At 39.4% G+C, this 15,746-nt stretch overlaps 1 protein-coding gene and 1 pseudogene across 1 annotated transcript in view; both read left to right on the top strand.

Annotated features, from left to right (window-relative positions):
• Positions 1-9,087, top strand: part of LOC149192328 (uncharacterized) — an 82,020-nt gene extending 72,933 nt beyond the window's left edge. Inside the window, exon 2 of the mRNA XM_089404551.1 lies at positions 5,416-9,087. Within this exon, the coding sequence (XP_089260677.1) occupies positions 5,439-8,516 (3,078 nt within the window). The 5' untranslated portion in view covers positions 5,416-5,438 and the 3' untranslated portion in view covers positions 8,517-9,087. The remainder of the gene's footprint in view (positions 1-5,415) is intronic.
• Positions 9,088-10,677: 1,590 nt separating this feature from the next.
• Positions 10,678-11,616, top strand: LOC149192327 (uncharacterized; annotated as a pseudogene).
• Positions 11,617-15,746: the final 4,130 nt, after the last annotated feature.

Below are 15,746 nucleotides of genomic sequence, written 5' to 3'. Positions count from 1 at the left end.
CTCGAGCTGACAAAAATCTTTCAAGGTGATGGATTCTCTAAAATCAAGCCCATATGACTGGAACTCTGCGAAGTAATCTCCCATGGGCATATCCTCCTACAATGTAGCCCCTCCAACCACTGGAAAATCCCCTGCAAAATTATTGCTAGATCCCAAGGGAATGTATCCCTAATTTCCTGGAAATGATGCTACTTTGTAGCTCACTTTCCTTAGAAATGTGCAGTCCCTTTTCTATGCCCAACGTGCTCCAGAATGCCACGAATTAACCTGTAGAAATACCTTTGGAACAACTGCTCAATGCGACAATGGTTCTCCTTGGGTGGCACTCGGAGTCCACTGAATAAAGATTTGAGTTTTCCCCTCGTAAAGCTCGTGTGTTTGGCTCAACAACTCAAGCATGCTAGGTAAGTTTGTTTGTCAAAGATGCAAAAAAAACCGCCAAAATGATGCATGCTTCCCCTATTTATCCTTGAGCTTCCTTTTCTCCATATGGGACCCATGCTTTGACCCCCTCTTGACTTTCTCCCTCCAAAAGTGCGAATTGTCTAAGGGGTGTGTATTTTCCCTTTTGGGGTGGCCCCCACCATCCAGTAGGAGTTCAATTTGCTTCTTTTCCCCTATGTTGGAGCCTTTCTTAGCCAAAAATTGCAAGTGGGGTCCTCCAACCCACATTTCCTAAGTTGAAAACCAAAAATGTCAAAATTGAGCAAAATTGTATTTTCACACTTTCTTAGCCAACTTTTCTTTTTCCATGCCAAAACAAGAATTAGGATGAATAAGGAGCAAAAATGATCAAGAATGACCTAACAACCAAAAAATTTGGTTAACATATGCACGCTCTCAAAGCACCATGTGGCTCCACAAAGAAGCAAATCCTATCTTGTGGAATATGGCCTAACCCCTTAGCATCCTATCTTGTGGAATCATATCCCCCTTTTACTTCCTCCATTACCTTCCCCTTCATCCCCCTTTTGTTCTCACTGACCTTTCCTTTACCTCCACCACCTCCACCTCATTTTCCCTTACCTCCACCATCCCCATATTACTGCCCTCTTTTTTTCACTCCTCCCAACACTCCCTTCCCTCTACATTTTACCCTTCTCCTTTCACTCCTATCTGCACCTCAACTCTGTCTCCCCTTCTTTCCTTTGCCATCCCTAACCCATCCCCTACCTCTCCTCTCCACCACTTGTTCCACCCTTCACCTTCACCTTCCCTTCCTCTCCTCTCCTGCCACTTCCCATCCACACCACCTTGTTGATTTTTAATGTACCTTGGACAAGTGGTTTCCGATGGGTTAGTCTCTACCTAGGGAAAAGTGTCCAAAATATTTTTTTTCCTAGGTGTGACTTTATAAAGTGAAAGTGATTTTATAAGTGGTAAAGTCAATGTTAAATTATAAAGTGAAAAGTGACTTTAGACATAAAGTACAATGTGGGTACTTTATTTAATGGGTGAGTTAAAAAATAAAAAGTGAGAATTAAATGCACATTTATTCTCATCCCTTGATGTAAGTGAATTGGAGCCATTAGATCTTAGGGTTGCCCAAAAGTCATTTAGGGAAACAAAAGGGGGAAAAGAAAAGAGAGACTGCATTCATTCTTCATGAGCAGATTGGATAAAGGAGGTTGAGAGTTGAAAAGAAGTTATGAAGGAGAAATTTGTTGCAGCAAGTTGAAGGAGTGATTTCTGGGCAAAGCTGGGCATGGAAATCAAGGCATAGAAAACATCAGAAGGTACAGTACGAACAACATTGAATGTTGTGAGTTGCACTCCGTTCGAGAAAAGTTTTCTGAAAAAATCTGTACAGGCCGTACAATGGTACGAAAATCCGTATAGTCCGTACGGAGTCTGTACAGTACAGTATGTACAGTGGTATCCGTACAGTACATATTTTCAGCTTCATGTGGGCATTGTTTTCAAGGAGTTTTGGTCTGAAGAGATAAGTTGTATTTTGTTGTTTTGTTTTGTTTGCATTCCTGAACTTGAAAGATAAATAAATTTGAAGAGCTCTCTAACAGGTTTTCCTTGGAGAAGATTGAAGAGGTTTTGCTTGGGTCTAAGTTGACCAAAAATCTGTGTGTATTTTTATGTGTGTTGCTGGTCTGGTTATGTCCATATTTATTTTCAGCATGTGTTGACAGTCCCATGTGTTTTAATCTGAAAATTTCATTTCCAGAATTCTATATGTTAAATGTATGTTTATGGGAAAGGGCATTTAACCAATTGGGAGTGATAAGGTGAAATTAAAACTGGGTTGGGATTGCAGGAAACTTTTTTTTCAGTCATCAAACTTCAACATACCTCGCTTCCCCATCACCTTCCTCCCCTCCTCTCATCTGACTCCTCTCACTTGTACTCTTAACTCTCCTTTCCGTTCACATTTTACCCTTCCTCCTCTCTCCACCCCCTCTTCTCTCTCCTGCTCCTCTCTTCCCCACCTCCCCCTTGTTCCTCCTCTCATCCTTTCCCTTACCTCCTCTCCTTTCCCCCTCTCCTCTCCATCATTCACCTCCCCCTCCCTCTTTGCCTCCTCATCACCCCCCTCCCCTCTGCTTCCTCTTCGTCTGCCTTCATCTCCTCCCCTGCCTACCCTTCCTAGAAAGTTGAGTTCCTATATCAAAGAGAAGTCATTACTTTCAGATCTGTGTACAAGGTAAATTGCCTTCACTGTATACTTATAAATTTTGTGAGCAAAATATTGATAGGAAAGCTGTGATTTAGTTCAACCAGTGTACATATCTGTGAACTATTGGAAACTTAGCAAGATCTCCGAGGGACTGGAGAAAATGACATTTAAAGTTGTTGATGAAGGCCATCCACTTTGCAGGGTGCAAAAAGATTATTCCAATTTCATCCTGGAACTGCACCACTCACTAACAAAACTGTTCTGATGTTCCTGCAGTTACTGTACATGTAGAAAGTTGCTTTTGACAGTGTTGAAATAGAATTTCTGGAACTACAACATTGAGAGTTTTGTTTTCTTTTCACACTTTGATGTCCATTGCCATTTTGTTCCTTCTTATTTTCTCTCCTTTTAGGTGAGTGTCCATCCTGCTTATGAGTAATATACTGAGCTTGTTTAGTATCCTGAAATGGTCAGTTCTTAAAAAACATAGTAGTTACAATAGTGATCTCACCAACTTCTTTTTGAGAGTCCAAACTTAAGCTGAATTAGCTTCTGGTAATGGATACTTGATAAAGGTGTTTTGACTCCCGATGTGGGCCTAACATTTGGTTCTGGGTTAATTTTAACTTTTCTGATTCCTAATTATTGATTTTCTCTCTTCATGTTTGTGTTTTCTATAGCATGATGCTGTATGTTTTCATTATTTTTTCTACTTCCTAAATAGGAATGATTGGATATTATTTTTAGGTGTGTATAAGTTTTCTATTTAGATTTTATGTTTGGGTCTGCAGGATGTTTTATTAAATTTTCACAAACAGTGCCCTTGTTTTATCAACAATTGCTGAATGAAAACTCAATCGGGATTCTTTTGTTCTACAATTGATCTATTATATTTTTGCATTCTAGATTTGTAGAGGCAATGCACCTTCAAGCTGAAACTTTTTTCTCTGATTTTGAGTAGTCCCAACATGCATCCACGCTTTTGTCTTAACATGGATCAATTAAGAAGCAGTAGCTGATACGAGCACATAATGCATTTCAGATATATGAATTTGGAATCTTGGATTTATTCAGTGATCACAAAAGTTGATAACCAAAAGGAAGATTTGCAATTCTTTCATCAGAGGTCAGATAAATAGGCATAAAACACTCTGCTACTCACCAGGGCCTCAAAATCCTTTCTTTGTTCACACATCCAAAATATTTTATAGACAAATCTAAATTCAGTGTAACCTGATTTGCTGGAAGGAGCAGATACCAGGCTAACATATCAAAATTTTAGCAGAATTTGTGTAGATTTTTACGATTATAGCCCATACAATTTAAGTCTTTTATCAAGTTGTCAAGAATTGTCAAAAATATTAGGTGTCTATAATTTGTGTAAAACTTTTAATTGACCGATCAAAGCTAAATTGAGCTAATTCACTGAAAATATATTTCAGGGTGTCATAAGATAAGCATTTTATTGATTGATCCAATTATTCTGCTTGCAGTTATTCTTCTTTTCCGAGAGAAATTCCTGGAAACTTATGTCCATAACATAGGCACATTATGCATGTAAACTTTTTGTTAGTAATACCCCTTTTTTGATCAAAGTTAATGCGTGTCTGTACAGCTGCATGAGAGACGTATCAGTGCCTAATGCTGTTTTTTTTTGCCAAAGAAAAAGAAATCAGAATATACAGACTTAGCCTAAATTGTACATCCAAAAAGAGGTAGCCATAAGCCTCCACACACCGTCCTGATCGACATGGTTACAGGCTTCCACCATCATTAAGCAAAAAAGAACAAACAGGATAACACTTTACAGCTCAATAAGATCAATCTTCTGTTACAAACAACTTTAAGAGATTCTGTAAACATCAGAAAAATGATAATCTTTTGACAGCTTATCAGCCTTGGAATTTAATTCTCTATAGATGTGGCTAAAAGAGTGTTCTGAAAACAGACTTCTTGCCTCTGTGACCCTGCTCGTAATAGGAGATGAAGCTATATTTTGGATTCTACAGTTCCTGTTGGCCTAATCTATGATTATTTTGGAATCTTCCATGACTTGGAGTTTTCCAAACCTCTGTCTACTGAATGTTTTAAAAGCACCAATTGACTATAAAATTCAGCTCTATCATTGGAAGCATGGCCAACGCATAATTTCCAGTGGAATAATTATGAGAATTGAGAAAAAGGAGAGCCCCTGCAACACAGATACCCGGGGTTTCTTGTCTATCCTCATCAAAGTAACCCCAAGCAAACTCCTGATTTATGTAAACTTCTCTGATCACCCTTTGGGCTTTTATTGAGGGAGGCTTCCAGCTTCCTTGAAAATCAATGCTTATCTTGTGGGCTGCTTGATAAAATGGGATGATTTTTTCTTTTAAAATCGTTTTATTTATGGTTAGCGAACAACCCCAAAGTGCAAAACAGGGTGGAGTTTTAATATTGCTTAATCCTGTTCTACATATGAGGATGTTTGTAATTGTTTTGCATTGATCATTTCATCCCATCTCTGTTGACTCCTTTTGATTACCACTGCACTATTGTTGGGTTTTTGAAAGTTCGGATTTATATAACAGGTAAAATTTCTTTTTCACCACTATATTTTTTAGTGACTTTGAGCCCAACTCCAATGTTTTTTCACTAAACTAGAAAATGTCTGTGCACACCCAATCTTTTATCAGACGTAACTGTGGCTTGCATCTAATACTTTCTTTCTTTTATTATATTTTCTGCTTGCTCATTTTGGATAAAATTTGATTTCCTCATTCATTGGATGTCTTTGACTGAAATAGGCAGCACCACAGTTCCAAAAGCTATGACTGAAATTGACCAAAATGGAGGAATAAGTCCCTCTCATTCAGATGATGGTTCAGAAAAGCAGCAACAGAGCAGTTATTCTGATGAGAGTGAAGACATTGACAGTCTACAGGACAAATGCCCATCCTTCAATCAAGCTTCACCTCATGTATTGGAAACACCGTCAAGTAAAGCAAAGGCAGAAAATGTTCCAGAAAATGTCATCAATGGAAAAGGAGTTTTAGAGAGTGCAGGCACTTTATTGTCCTCTGATGAAGCAGCAAACCGGCAAAATTATGGACAGGCAACTCAGACGCATGAAACTGGTGGAAGCTCTGGTAAAAAGAGGCGCAGCAGATGGGATTCTACGCTCGAAGAGGGAGTAGTAACAAATGAAGGTGGATGTAGTGGTAAGAAGAAGAAATCAAGATGGGCTACGGAAGAACCTAAAATTTCAGTGCTAGGGCAAACAAAACTCCCCGATGTTATGGAGTTAAGTGGTAAGAAGAAGAGATCAAGATGGGATACAGAGGAACCAAAAATGTCATTTCTAGGGCAAAGCAAATTTCCAGATTTTATGGAGTTAAGTCTTGTAGATGCTGAAGTGCGGGAACTAAATTCGAAGCTCTTTATGATCAACCAGAGACTTCGGACTGGAAATGTTATTGTTCCATCAAGTGATGGGAAAAGATCTCCGTCACCAGAGCCTATATATAATGAATTGGGGATGAGAATGAATACAAGGGAGATTAGAACCAGAGAAAAGCTCATACAGGAAAGAGATGTGACTATTGCAAGGTTGAATGCAAAAAACCCTGCTTTATGGCCACCTGCAGATTTTAAGAAAAATGTCATTTTTAAGCCACACAAAAAAATTTACGTACCTGTTAAGGAATACCCTGGGTACAAATTCGTTGGGCTTATCTTAGGGCCCTGTGGTAATAACAAGAAAAGAATGGAGCAAGAAACTGGGGCTAAGATATTCCTAAGAGGGAAAGGATCCAACAAGGAAGGATCAGGGAGGAAAGATCGAAAGCCTGACCCATCAGATGATGAAGACTTGCATGTTATGGTAGAGGCAGATGATGTGAATGCTCTGGAGAAGGCTTGTACTATGGTTGAAAAATTGCTTGTGCCTGTAGAAGAAGAAAGCAATGAACTCAAACGGGCTCAACTAAAGGAATTGGGAGAAATGAAAGGCACCATCAAACTTTGTTTATTTTGTGGGCAGGGAGGTCATCTGCAGGCTTTTTGTCCAGTGAGGAAGAAAAGTCTAATGAAAAGTCTAGAGAAGGTATCATCGCAGGGCACAAAAGTGGATATTATTAATGACCATGATTTATGCTTTGAACTTGGAACTGGGAAATTGGCAGCATCTATGGAAAAGAGTGGGTCTGGGTATCCAAGACAGTCCATTCAACCACTGGGTTCCACAGGCAATTATATATCATCTTTAGCTCAAGCTGGAGGACTGGAACACCCACAAAATGGAAATGTTCGAATAGGACCTGAGGTAATGAGGGTATCAACGGAAAAGAGGGGGTCAGAGGTTCCAATTCAGTCCTCTCAACCACTAGGTTTTACAGACAGTTATATGGCATGGTTAGCTGGAGGCTTGGAACACCCAGAAAGTGTAAATCCTGGAATAGTACCTGGGAAAATGTCTGTGGAAAAGAGTGAAGTGTCTGTGGAAAAGAGTGTGTCTGGGCTTCCAAGGCAGTCCACTCAACCACTGGGGCTTACAGACAATTACATGATATGGTTACCTGGAGGCTTGGAACGCCCAGAAAATGTAAATACTGGAGTAGGAGCTGGGATAAGGAAGGTATCTATTGAAAAGAGTGGGTCTGGGCTTCCAAGGCAGTCCACTCAATCACTGGGTCTTACAGACAATTATATGTCATGGTTATCTGGAGGCTTGCAACACCCAGAAAGTGGGAAAGATGGAATAGGACCTGAGATAAATAAGGTTTCTTTGGAAAAGAGTGGGTCTGGGATTCCAAGACAGTCCACTCAACCACTGGGTCTCAGAGACAATTATCTGTCATGGTTAGCTGGAGGTTTGGAACACATAGAAAATGGAAGTGCTGGAATAGCACCTGATATAAGCAAGGGTCATGAATTTGGGACCTCTTCTGTACAAGGTTCTCGTTTGCATGGATACAGCCCCAGCTTTTCACATGTGGGTTTGGAATCTAGTTTTGACAGTCTTTCCTTTTCCCATATGGGTTTGGGACCTCGTTTTGAACATAATTATGGTAAAGAAATTGATCACTCAAATGTATATGTGGGATATCTGCCTCCTACCATGGAAGAGGAACAATTGATTAAGCTATTCTCTCCTTTTGGTAGAATAGTTGAAGCCAAAGTTATTAGGGACGATGTGAAAGGTTCAAGCAAAGGTTATGGTTTTTTAAAATTTTATAACATCCAATGTGCTGCCCAAGCTATTGCACATATGAATGGCTACAGGTTGGAAGACAAGACTTTAGCTGTAAGGGTGGCAGGATGGCCTCCTGGCTCTGGGATGGGACCTGCAGAAGATCTTTACACTTCTGATAAGCAACAACCACCGAGATTGCCTGTCCATTCTGGTGATTATGCACAGATATCATGGAATCCTTCAACTAGGTCTGTATCATCATCTCCTTATAATCTTTATTCTAATAAAAATGGTTCTGGCATGCCATACCATAGTGGCAATCCTTTGCAAGGAGGTACTTTCAACAGTCTGCCAGCTACTTCATATCGTACATATGATCTCCGTTTGGCAGAATCATCTAGTGGCATGCACGGGCCGCCTAGATCTCAACCAGTGCTAGACAATGTCCATGTTTTCTCGATGTCAAAATTAAATGTCCATTCAGCAGATGCCATGAGACATTTTTCTCCAAACCAATCCAGGATTTCTACATATCAGCACCATGCACCTCCATCTGTTCCATCAGGCAGTGCATATTCCGAGTCACCATCACAAGCTTCATTAATGATAGGTTTGGGTACTACTCCATGGCCTTCTAGCCTTTTTCCTTCTGGATATGAGAAGAAAGCTGTGGAATTGGAATACGAAAGGTTTTTATCTGAAATGGGGCCGTGACATGAGAACATTTCAGGGATATATAATATTTCATTCTAAGACTAAAAGTTGAGCATCTATATCGAACAGAAGTAATTAATCTCTGATTGATTTTTTACAAGGTAAATTACCTTCACTGTCTACTTCTGAATTTTTGCGAGCAAAATATTGATAAGAAAGCTGTGATTTAGTTCAACCAGGATACACACTTTGTACTAGTGGAAATTTAGAAACATCTTTGAGGTACTAGAGAAAATGACATCGAAGGTTATTGATGAAGGCCACCTACTTGGCAGTGTTTTGAAAGATTCCTCCAGTTACATTCAATACATCTTGGAACTACACTACTTACCAACAATGTTGTTCCGATGTTTCTGCAGTTATAATACGTGCACAGAGTTGCTTTGGATCTTGCTTTATTTGTGTTTCTGGAATTACAACATTGAGTGTCTTGGCACTTAGCTGTCCATTGCCTTTTCATTCCCTTTCTATTCTTTCTCTTCTTGAAGGTGAATATCTGTGCTACTTATGAGTCATGACTAATATGTTGATCCTGTTTTGTAGCCTGAGATAATTGGGCAATTTCTTGAAATGGATAATGGTTACAATGGGAATCTCATCACCTTTTTGAGAGTCCAAACATGTCTCGTGTGTGATGTGTCCTATTTCTGGGGTTGATGAGTCATGTGTTGGATGCTCGTACCCATGTGTCCTTCATGACCTGTGTCCACTTGTCATGTGACTTAGTGTTCATCCGGGTCTCAAAATGCCTTGTTTTAACATTTTTTTTCAACAAAGATAATTTTATCTTATTGTTTACTGTGGAGTTAGAAGAACATGCTGTTTTGAGCTGAACCTAATGCATAAATCATGTAGGTTGGTCAATTAATGACTGATAAATTATATACATTATTAGTCACGCAAATGCTGTGCTTTTCTCAAACTGTTATCTACATGGGTTATTTAGAGTTATGTTCTTATTTCTCTGGGGTTGTGCAACTCATCATTGTTGGAACTGTGCTTCTCACCTATATTAGGCATAGTTCTTTTCTGGCTGTTTTAGATTTCTTGGTTCATACCAAGTGGTATTATAACAAGTAGATTCCTGGATTGTCACTTTTAGGAATGGTGATCACACATCCATAGCTTTTTCTAGACAAATCCACATTCAATGAAACCTGATTTGGTAGGAGGAAGAGATATTAGGCTAACATATCAAAGATTTAGCGGATTTGGTGTAGATTTTTAGGATCACATCCCATACAATTAATGTTTTTCATTCAGCCATAAGGCATTGCCAAAAGTATTAGGTTTCTATTTTGAGTAAAACATTTTATTGATTGATTGAAACTAAGTTTGACGGTTGAACTAATTCATTGGAAAAATGTTTCAGAATGATTGATCCAATTGTTTTGCTTGCAATTATTCTTCTTCTGCTGTTTATCTGCTTTTCCAAGAGAAATTCCTGAAAACTTATGTTAATAACTTAGGCACATTATGCATGCAAATTTTTGTTAGTCACACCCATTTTTTTTATCTAGTTAGTAGTGTTTGTACAACTGTATGAGAGACTTATGAGCGCCTGATCTTGTTCTGTTTCCTTTTTCCAAATAAAAAAATAAATCAGAATATACATAGAATTGACCAAACGGCTACAGCCAAAAAGTGGTAGGCGTAAGCCTCCCTTCACAAAATTCTTGTTTGACATAGTCACAGTCTTCTGCCATAATTAAGCATAATAGAACAAACAGGGTAGCCCTTACAGCTCAATAAATACAATATTTTGTTACAAACAGCCTTCAGAGATTCTGTAAATATCAGAAAAATGAGGACCTGTGTCCTTAGTCCTGCTCTGAATATCCGAAATAATTAAAAGATGACTTTGTCAGTTGTGAGATCTGCACATTGTCTTTAAATTCCTGATCAATGAGGGTGATTTCCTGCAATGAAAGGGCATCTTTTGACAGCTTATCAGTCTTGGAATTTAATCCTCTGTAGATGTGGCATATATGATATGGAACTAATAGTGATCTCATGTATGGATATACACCACATGGATATAAGGAAGGTTGGTGGATTTGAGACCTCCATACAAGGTTCCATATATGTGGCATATATTCTCTTCCGTATGGATAAGGAAGGTTGGTGGATTTGAGACCTTCCATACAAGGTTCTCATCCGTATGGATACAACCCCTACTCTTCACATGTGGGTCTGGATTCTAGTTTTGACAGTCCTTGCTTCTCCCAGATGGGTTTGGGATCACATTTTGAACATAATCATGGTAAACAAATTGATTACCCAAATGTATATGTGGGATATCTACCTCCTACCTTGGAAGAGGAACAACTGATTAAGCTGTTCTTTTCTTTTGGTAGAATAGTTGAAGCCAAAGTCATTAGTGGACCATGTGAACGGTTCAAGCAGAGGTTATGGTTTTGTAAAATTTTATAACATCCATTGCGCTGCTCAAGCTACTGCACATATAAATGGCTGCAGGTTGGAAGGCAAGACTTCAGCTGTAAGGGTAATACGATGGCCTCCTTCTGGGTCTGGAGTGGGACCTGCAGAAGGTTTGTACCCTTTTGATAAGCAATAACCACTGAGATTGCTTGTCCATTCTGGTGATTATGCACAGTCATCTTGGAGTCCTCCAACTAAGCCTGTATGATCATCTCCTTATAGTCCTTATTCTGATAACAATGGTTCTGGTATGCCACTCCATAGTGTCAGTCCTTTGCAAGGAGGTACTTTCAACAGTCTGCCAGCTATATTGCACCTATGGTCTATATCAGATGCCACTGCCTTCTGCAGAATCATGTAGTTGTGCAAGGGGCACATAGCTCTCAGCGAGTGCTAGGCAATGTGCATGATTCCTCGTTGTCAAAATTGTGATGCTATGAGCTATATTTGTTCAAACCAAGACAAGATTACTACATATCAGCACTATGCACAACCATCATTTCCATTGGGCAGTGCATATTTTGAGTCTCCATCACGAGGTTCATTAATGAGAGATTTGGGTACTCCTCTATGGTCTTCTAGCCTTTTTTTTTCTGGATATGAAAGGGAAGCTGTGGAATTGGAATATGAACGATCTATATCTGAAATGACGCTGTGACATGAGAACATTTCCTTCACTGTCTACGTCTGAATTTTTGTGAACAACATATTGATAAGAAAGCTGTGATTCAGTTCAACCAGGATAACACTTGTTTACTATTTGAAGTCTAGCACATGACTGAGGTACTAGAGGAAAGGACATCTAAGGTTGCTGATGAAGGCCACCTACTGTGCAGTTTGCTGAAAGATGCCTTCGATTAAATTTAATACATCATGGAACTGCACTATTTTACTACCAAAATTGTTCTGATGCGATGCTCTCCAGCCCAGTATGGTAGAGATGTTGTAATGTAATGCCCTGTTTAACATTTTGACTCGGTCAAATTATATAGAAATTAAAATAAAAACAAAAACATAAAAAAAATTAAATAAAAAACATAAAATTAGTAATTATAATTAATAATTAAATCAACGTAGATCCATCTTAACTCTGGATCGAGAGGGATCAAATCTCTTGAGATGCAAACCTATTTTAGAGTGAAAAGAGATTTGATCCCTCTCGGCGCTTGGTAGATCTGGAATTAAGATGGATTTAGGCTGCTGCGACTACAGTAGCTGCAGAGTGTCAGATGGCGTTGAATTTGTGATTCTGGAACGACAACATTGAGTCTTGTTTTCTTTTGGGCACTTCTCTGTCCATTTCCATTTCAGTCCCTTTTTATTATTTCTATTCTTGAAAGTGAGTATCCATGCTACGAGTAGCATGTTCATCCTATTTTTTAACCTGACATGGCTGGGCAGTTTATTGAAAAGCGTAGTGGTTACAATGAGGATCTCATCACCTTTATGAGACTCCAAACTTGAGTTGCATTGGTTTATGGTAATGCATATAACTATTTGTCTTGACAATAGTATCCGTAGCATCTATACATTGGTTGCCTAAGTTTCCTAATTATTGATTGCCTTTTTATTATTGTCTTCTACAATTGCACGATACTGGCTTTCTCATGATTTATACTACATATCAAGGAATTATTGGATATTTTGTTGTAGGTGTATAAATTTTCCTTTCAATTTTATAATTTCTACACCTGCAGCTGGTATTAAGCATTGAACTTTCAGGAATAGTGCGTTGCTTTCAGTCCCTAATTGATACAAAGACCCAGTGCCAGGTGACCGAGTGTAAGTGGTTTAACCTGCAGTGAAGAGAGCAGATTCTATGCCTAGGAGATTGTCTTTATTTAGGGGTCCTTGCTATCATAGTCATTGCTGCAGGTCAAAGCCGTATTCTCTGCTTGCCTCATAGCCATGGATCAGTTAGTCGGGGAGGGTGACTCACTACTAACTGTAGGAAAGGACTTTGGGTTGTTACTCCAGACTCCAGCTTGCCCTGCTTTCCCGCCCTTGGCCTTCAGACGGGATGCTGTAGTTGCTGCTTCTCTTAGCTGAATGCCTTGCTTTGCCCTACAACTAATGGAGACAACAACTAATAAGATTGACGACAGGGGAACACCTTGGCTTTACGACTTTCGTGTTATAACTATTCCTTTCCTTCTTTACTGACTATACTAATGTAACCGTGCCTACTCCGTATGGCGAATTAAGGTGAGTGAAACGTAGGATTTCCCTTTACAGAAATTGCGGTCGTATGTGGGCAGGAGTTAGATGGCTGTCGTGTATGACTTTCTGGTTATAAATACCTTGCCCGATGCATACAATTGACTTGGTACCTCTCCCTTATGGTCGGGCAATAAATTCCTCTCCCTTACTATTTACTATAGTCCACTGCTTGTGCCTCCTCTCCTTAGCAGTCGAGTATGCTAACGCATCCTTGCTCTACTTTGATTAGGTCAAGCAAGCAATAAATTCCTTTGCAAGATCTATTTCTTACTTAGATTCTGCTGAAGTGGATGTCGTTTTTATTGGTGCTTCTTCAAGGTAAACAACAAAATCCGGATTTGGAACCTAAAGAAGGTATGCTAGGTCACTTGTGTATGGCATCGAAGCTCATACTAGGTAATGAACTCCCTCTTTCATTGATGCCTCTCCTACCTTTGCCTACTATATGTTGTTAGCATGTGAGGGACCTCCTCTGGTATATGTGTAGCTATTGTTAGTCTTTCCATGGGTAGCTGCTATCTTCTCTTGAATATATGATCGTTTGATGTCCTATGTTGGGGTGTTTTAGATGTTATATTCTTTTACGCATCATATATCTGTGTTTGCATCTCTTCATATTTGGTGATGCGATGCAATATGTTACACCTGTCTGCCTTTGCCTTTGCATTACTTCTAAGAACATGTGCTTATGTGGGAATTGGTATTCTTGGAACACGCACAAATGTTGGTGGAACAAAGCTTATTGGTACAATATCATATGGTACACCATATCAATTCTAGGAACGAGCTTGTATGTATGTTGGAATGTACCTTCTAGCAACCATTACTTACAGATATCGAAACATAACTCCTTTGAACAATAGGCTATGCTTTACATCATTGGTTGGAGCACATACTAATGACAAAACTAGAAGGGATGTTGCTTTTGATTCCGCGTAAACTGATTCAAGTTCGACTACTTCCACTCGGTCCACTGGCATGGTATACTCTACCAAGGATCAGTTCAGTAGGGTTTTCTGGATCAAAGTAATCAACTGCAACTAGCTAGAATGTGACCTATGCCTCCACCTATGATTTTGATGTTCACTTTGCTGCGTTTCCTTATGCTGGTGGTGCTTTTGGCTCTCAAATTGGTAGGGGCGCTACAAATTTAACTGAAAATAGCCAATGAAATGCTACATCGATATCATTGATCTACCCATTCCCGGTTCATCTAATGCTGCCCACAACAAATGCTCAAACCAAGCTGCATGCTCATGTCCTAAGTCACATGGAAAAAGCCATCCAGCAGCCCAACCTACCGAACCTACCCATCTCGTATCCACAACCAATGTCTACGCAAATGTCCCAATTCTTGAGAGCCCAACCATAAACCTTACCCATGAACAATGTCAATTTTTCCTATAAACACACCACTTAGTCACAATGCCAAACCACAAATCTTGTGATCTGCCGATGCCATTTCAATCACCCATTAATCACCCATGTCTAATCCCCCAAAATCCAAAAGAAATGCCTTGTCCTCGAAAGCCCAACCAACCGAGTTGAGTGTCATGCTATCAACCTCATCTATCAACTTATGCCTATTAACACACACACCCCAACCCCGACACACAACTCCTACTACCGAAATCCATCTTTCGCAGTTAGATACATTATACGATCCCACCAAATCACTGTATAAAATCCCATGCTATCGACCACCAAGATGATTGATATCTTTGACGTAATTTCATCAAGGCATAATATGTGCTATGCTTATTAATGGGATTCTTACACACGGCTCCAGTCAACACATTTAGATTCCTCCTATGTGTTTAGGCCGGTTATAAGTATTCAACCTGTAAAACTGAATGCTCCACCCTAAGATCGAATTAAGTAACTAAACCAAGTGAGTTACGTCCTTGCGTGCCCTGCGTTCCACTATATACAATCAAACCTACGCCCATTCCACTCATCCCACAATCAAACCTACATACACACACCTATGTGTGCACATTCCACTCTACACAATTAAACCTATGTGCTTCTTTGATATCATTAGCCCTAAAATATTTAGGACATTAGTCTTGATACATTAACGTGTTTGTTGCGCATTATACTCCTTTTGACCTCCTAACATAATACCACGATTTTTGACCTCCTAAGCGCTAACCCAAAAAGAGTCCAGGGTGCTCGCTTTATACATAGGTTCAAAATATGTGCTTGCCTGAGATGGATCCCACTTGATCCCTTTCCAATGATGTGACTGATTAGCTCATATAACCCAGCTCCTCGTTCCACCTACCTTGATGTGTTCCCATTATGGAGCATTTTTACAAAGCTTGTAGTCCGCTCTAGACCATAGCAACTTATTATATAACGATCCTATTTATAAATTAGTCAACCCTACTCCTTATGCGATTACATGATCGATTCGCCCTATCCTCTCTCCTTTCTACATGCATTATTTACTATCCCTATGTATTCTCACTTCTGCAAGCCTTATTCCTTTCCATAGCAGTGAAAGGGAAGCACAAACAAACTTAGCGAAGGTCCGAAGATTTTACATCCATCGACACCAAAATG

This window comes from Pinus tabuliformis, chromosome 2_2 (assembly GCF_031772625.1).
Source record: "Pinus tabuliformis cultivar Carrire ecotype Pingquan chromosome 2_2, CPIR1, whole genome shotgun sequence".
Classification (NCBI taxonomy): Eukaryota; Viridiplantae; Streptophyta; class Pinopsida; order Pinales; family Pinaceae; genus Pinus; species Pinus tabuliformis.
The sequence above is the reverse complement of the archived record's forward strand: the minus strand, read 5'-3'. Positions and strand labels throughout refer to the sequence as shown.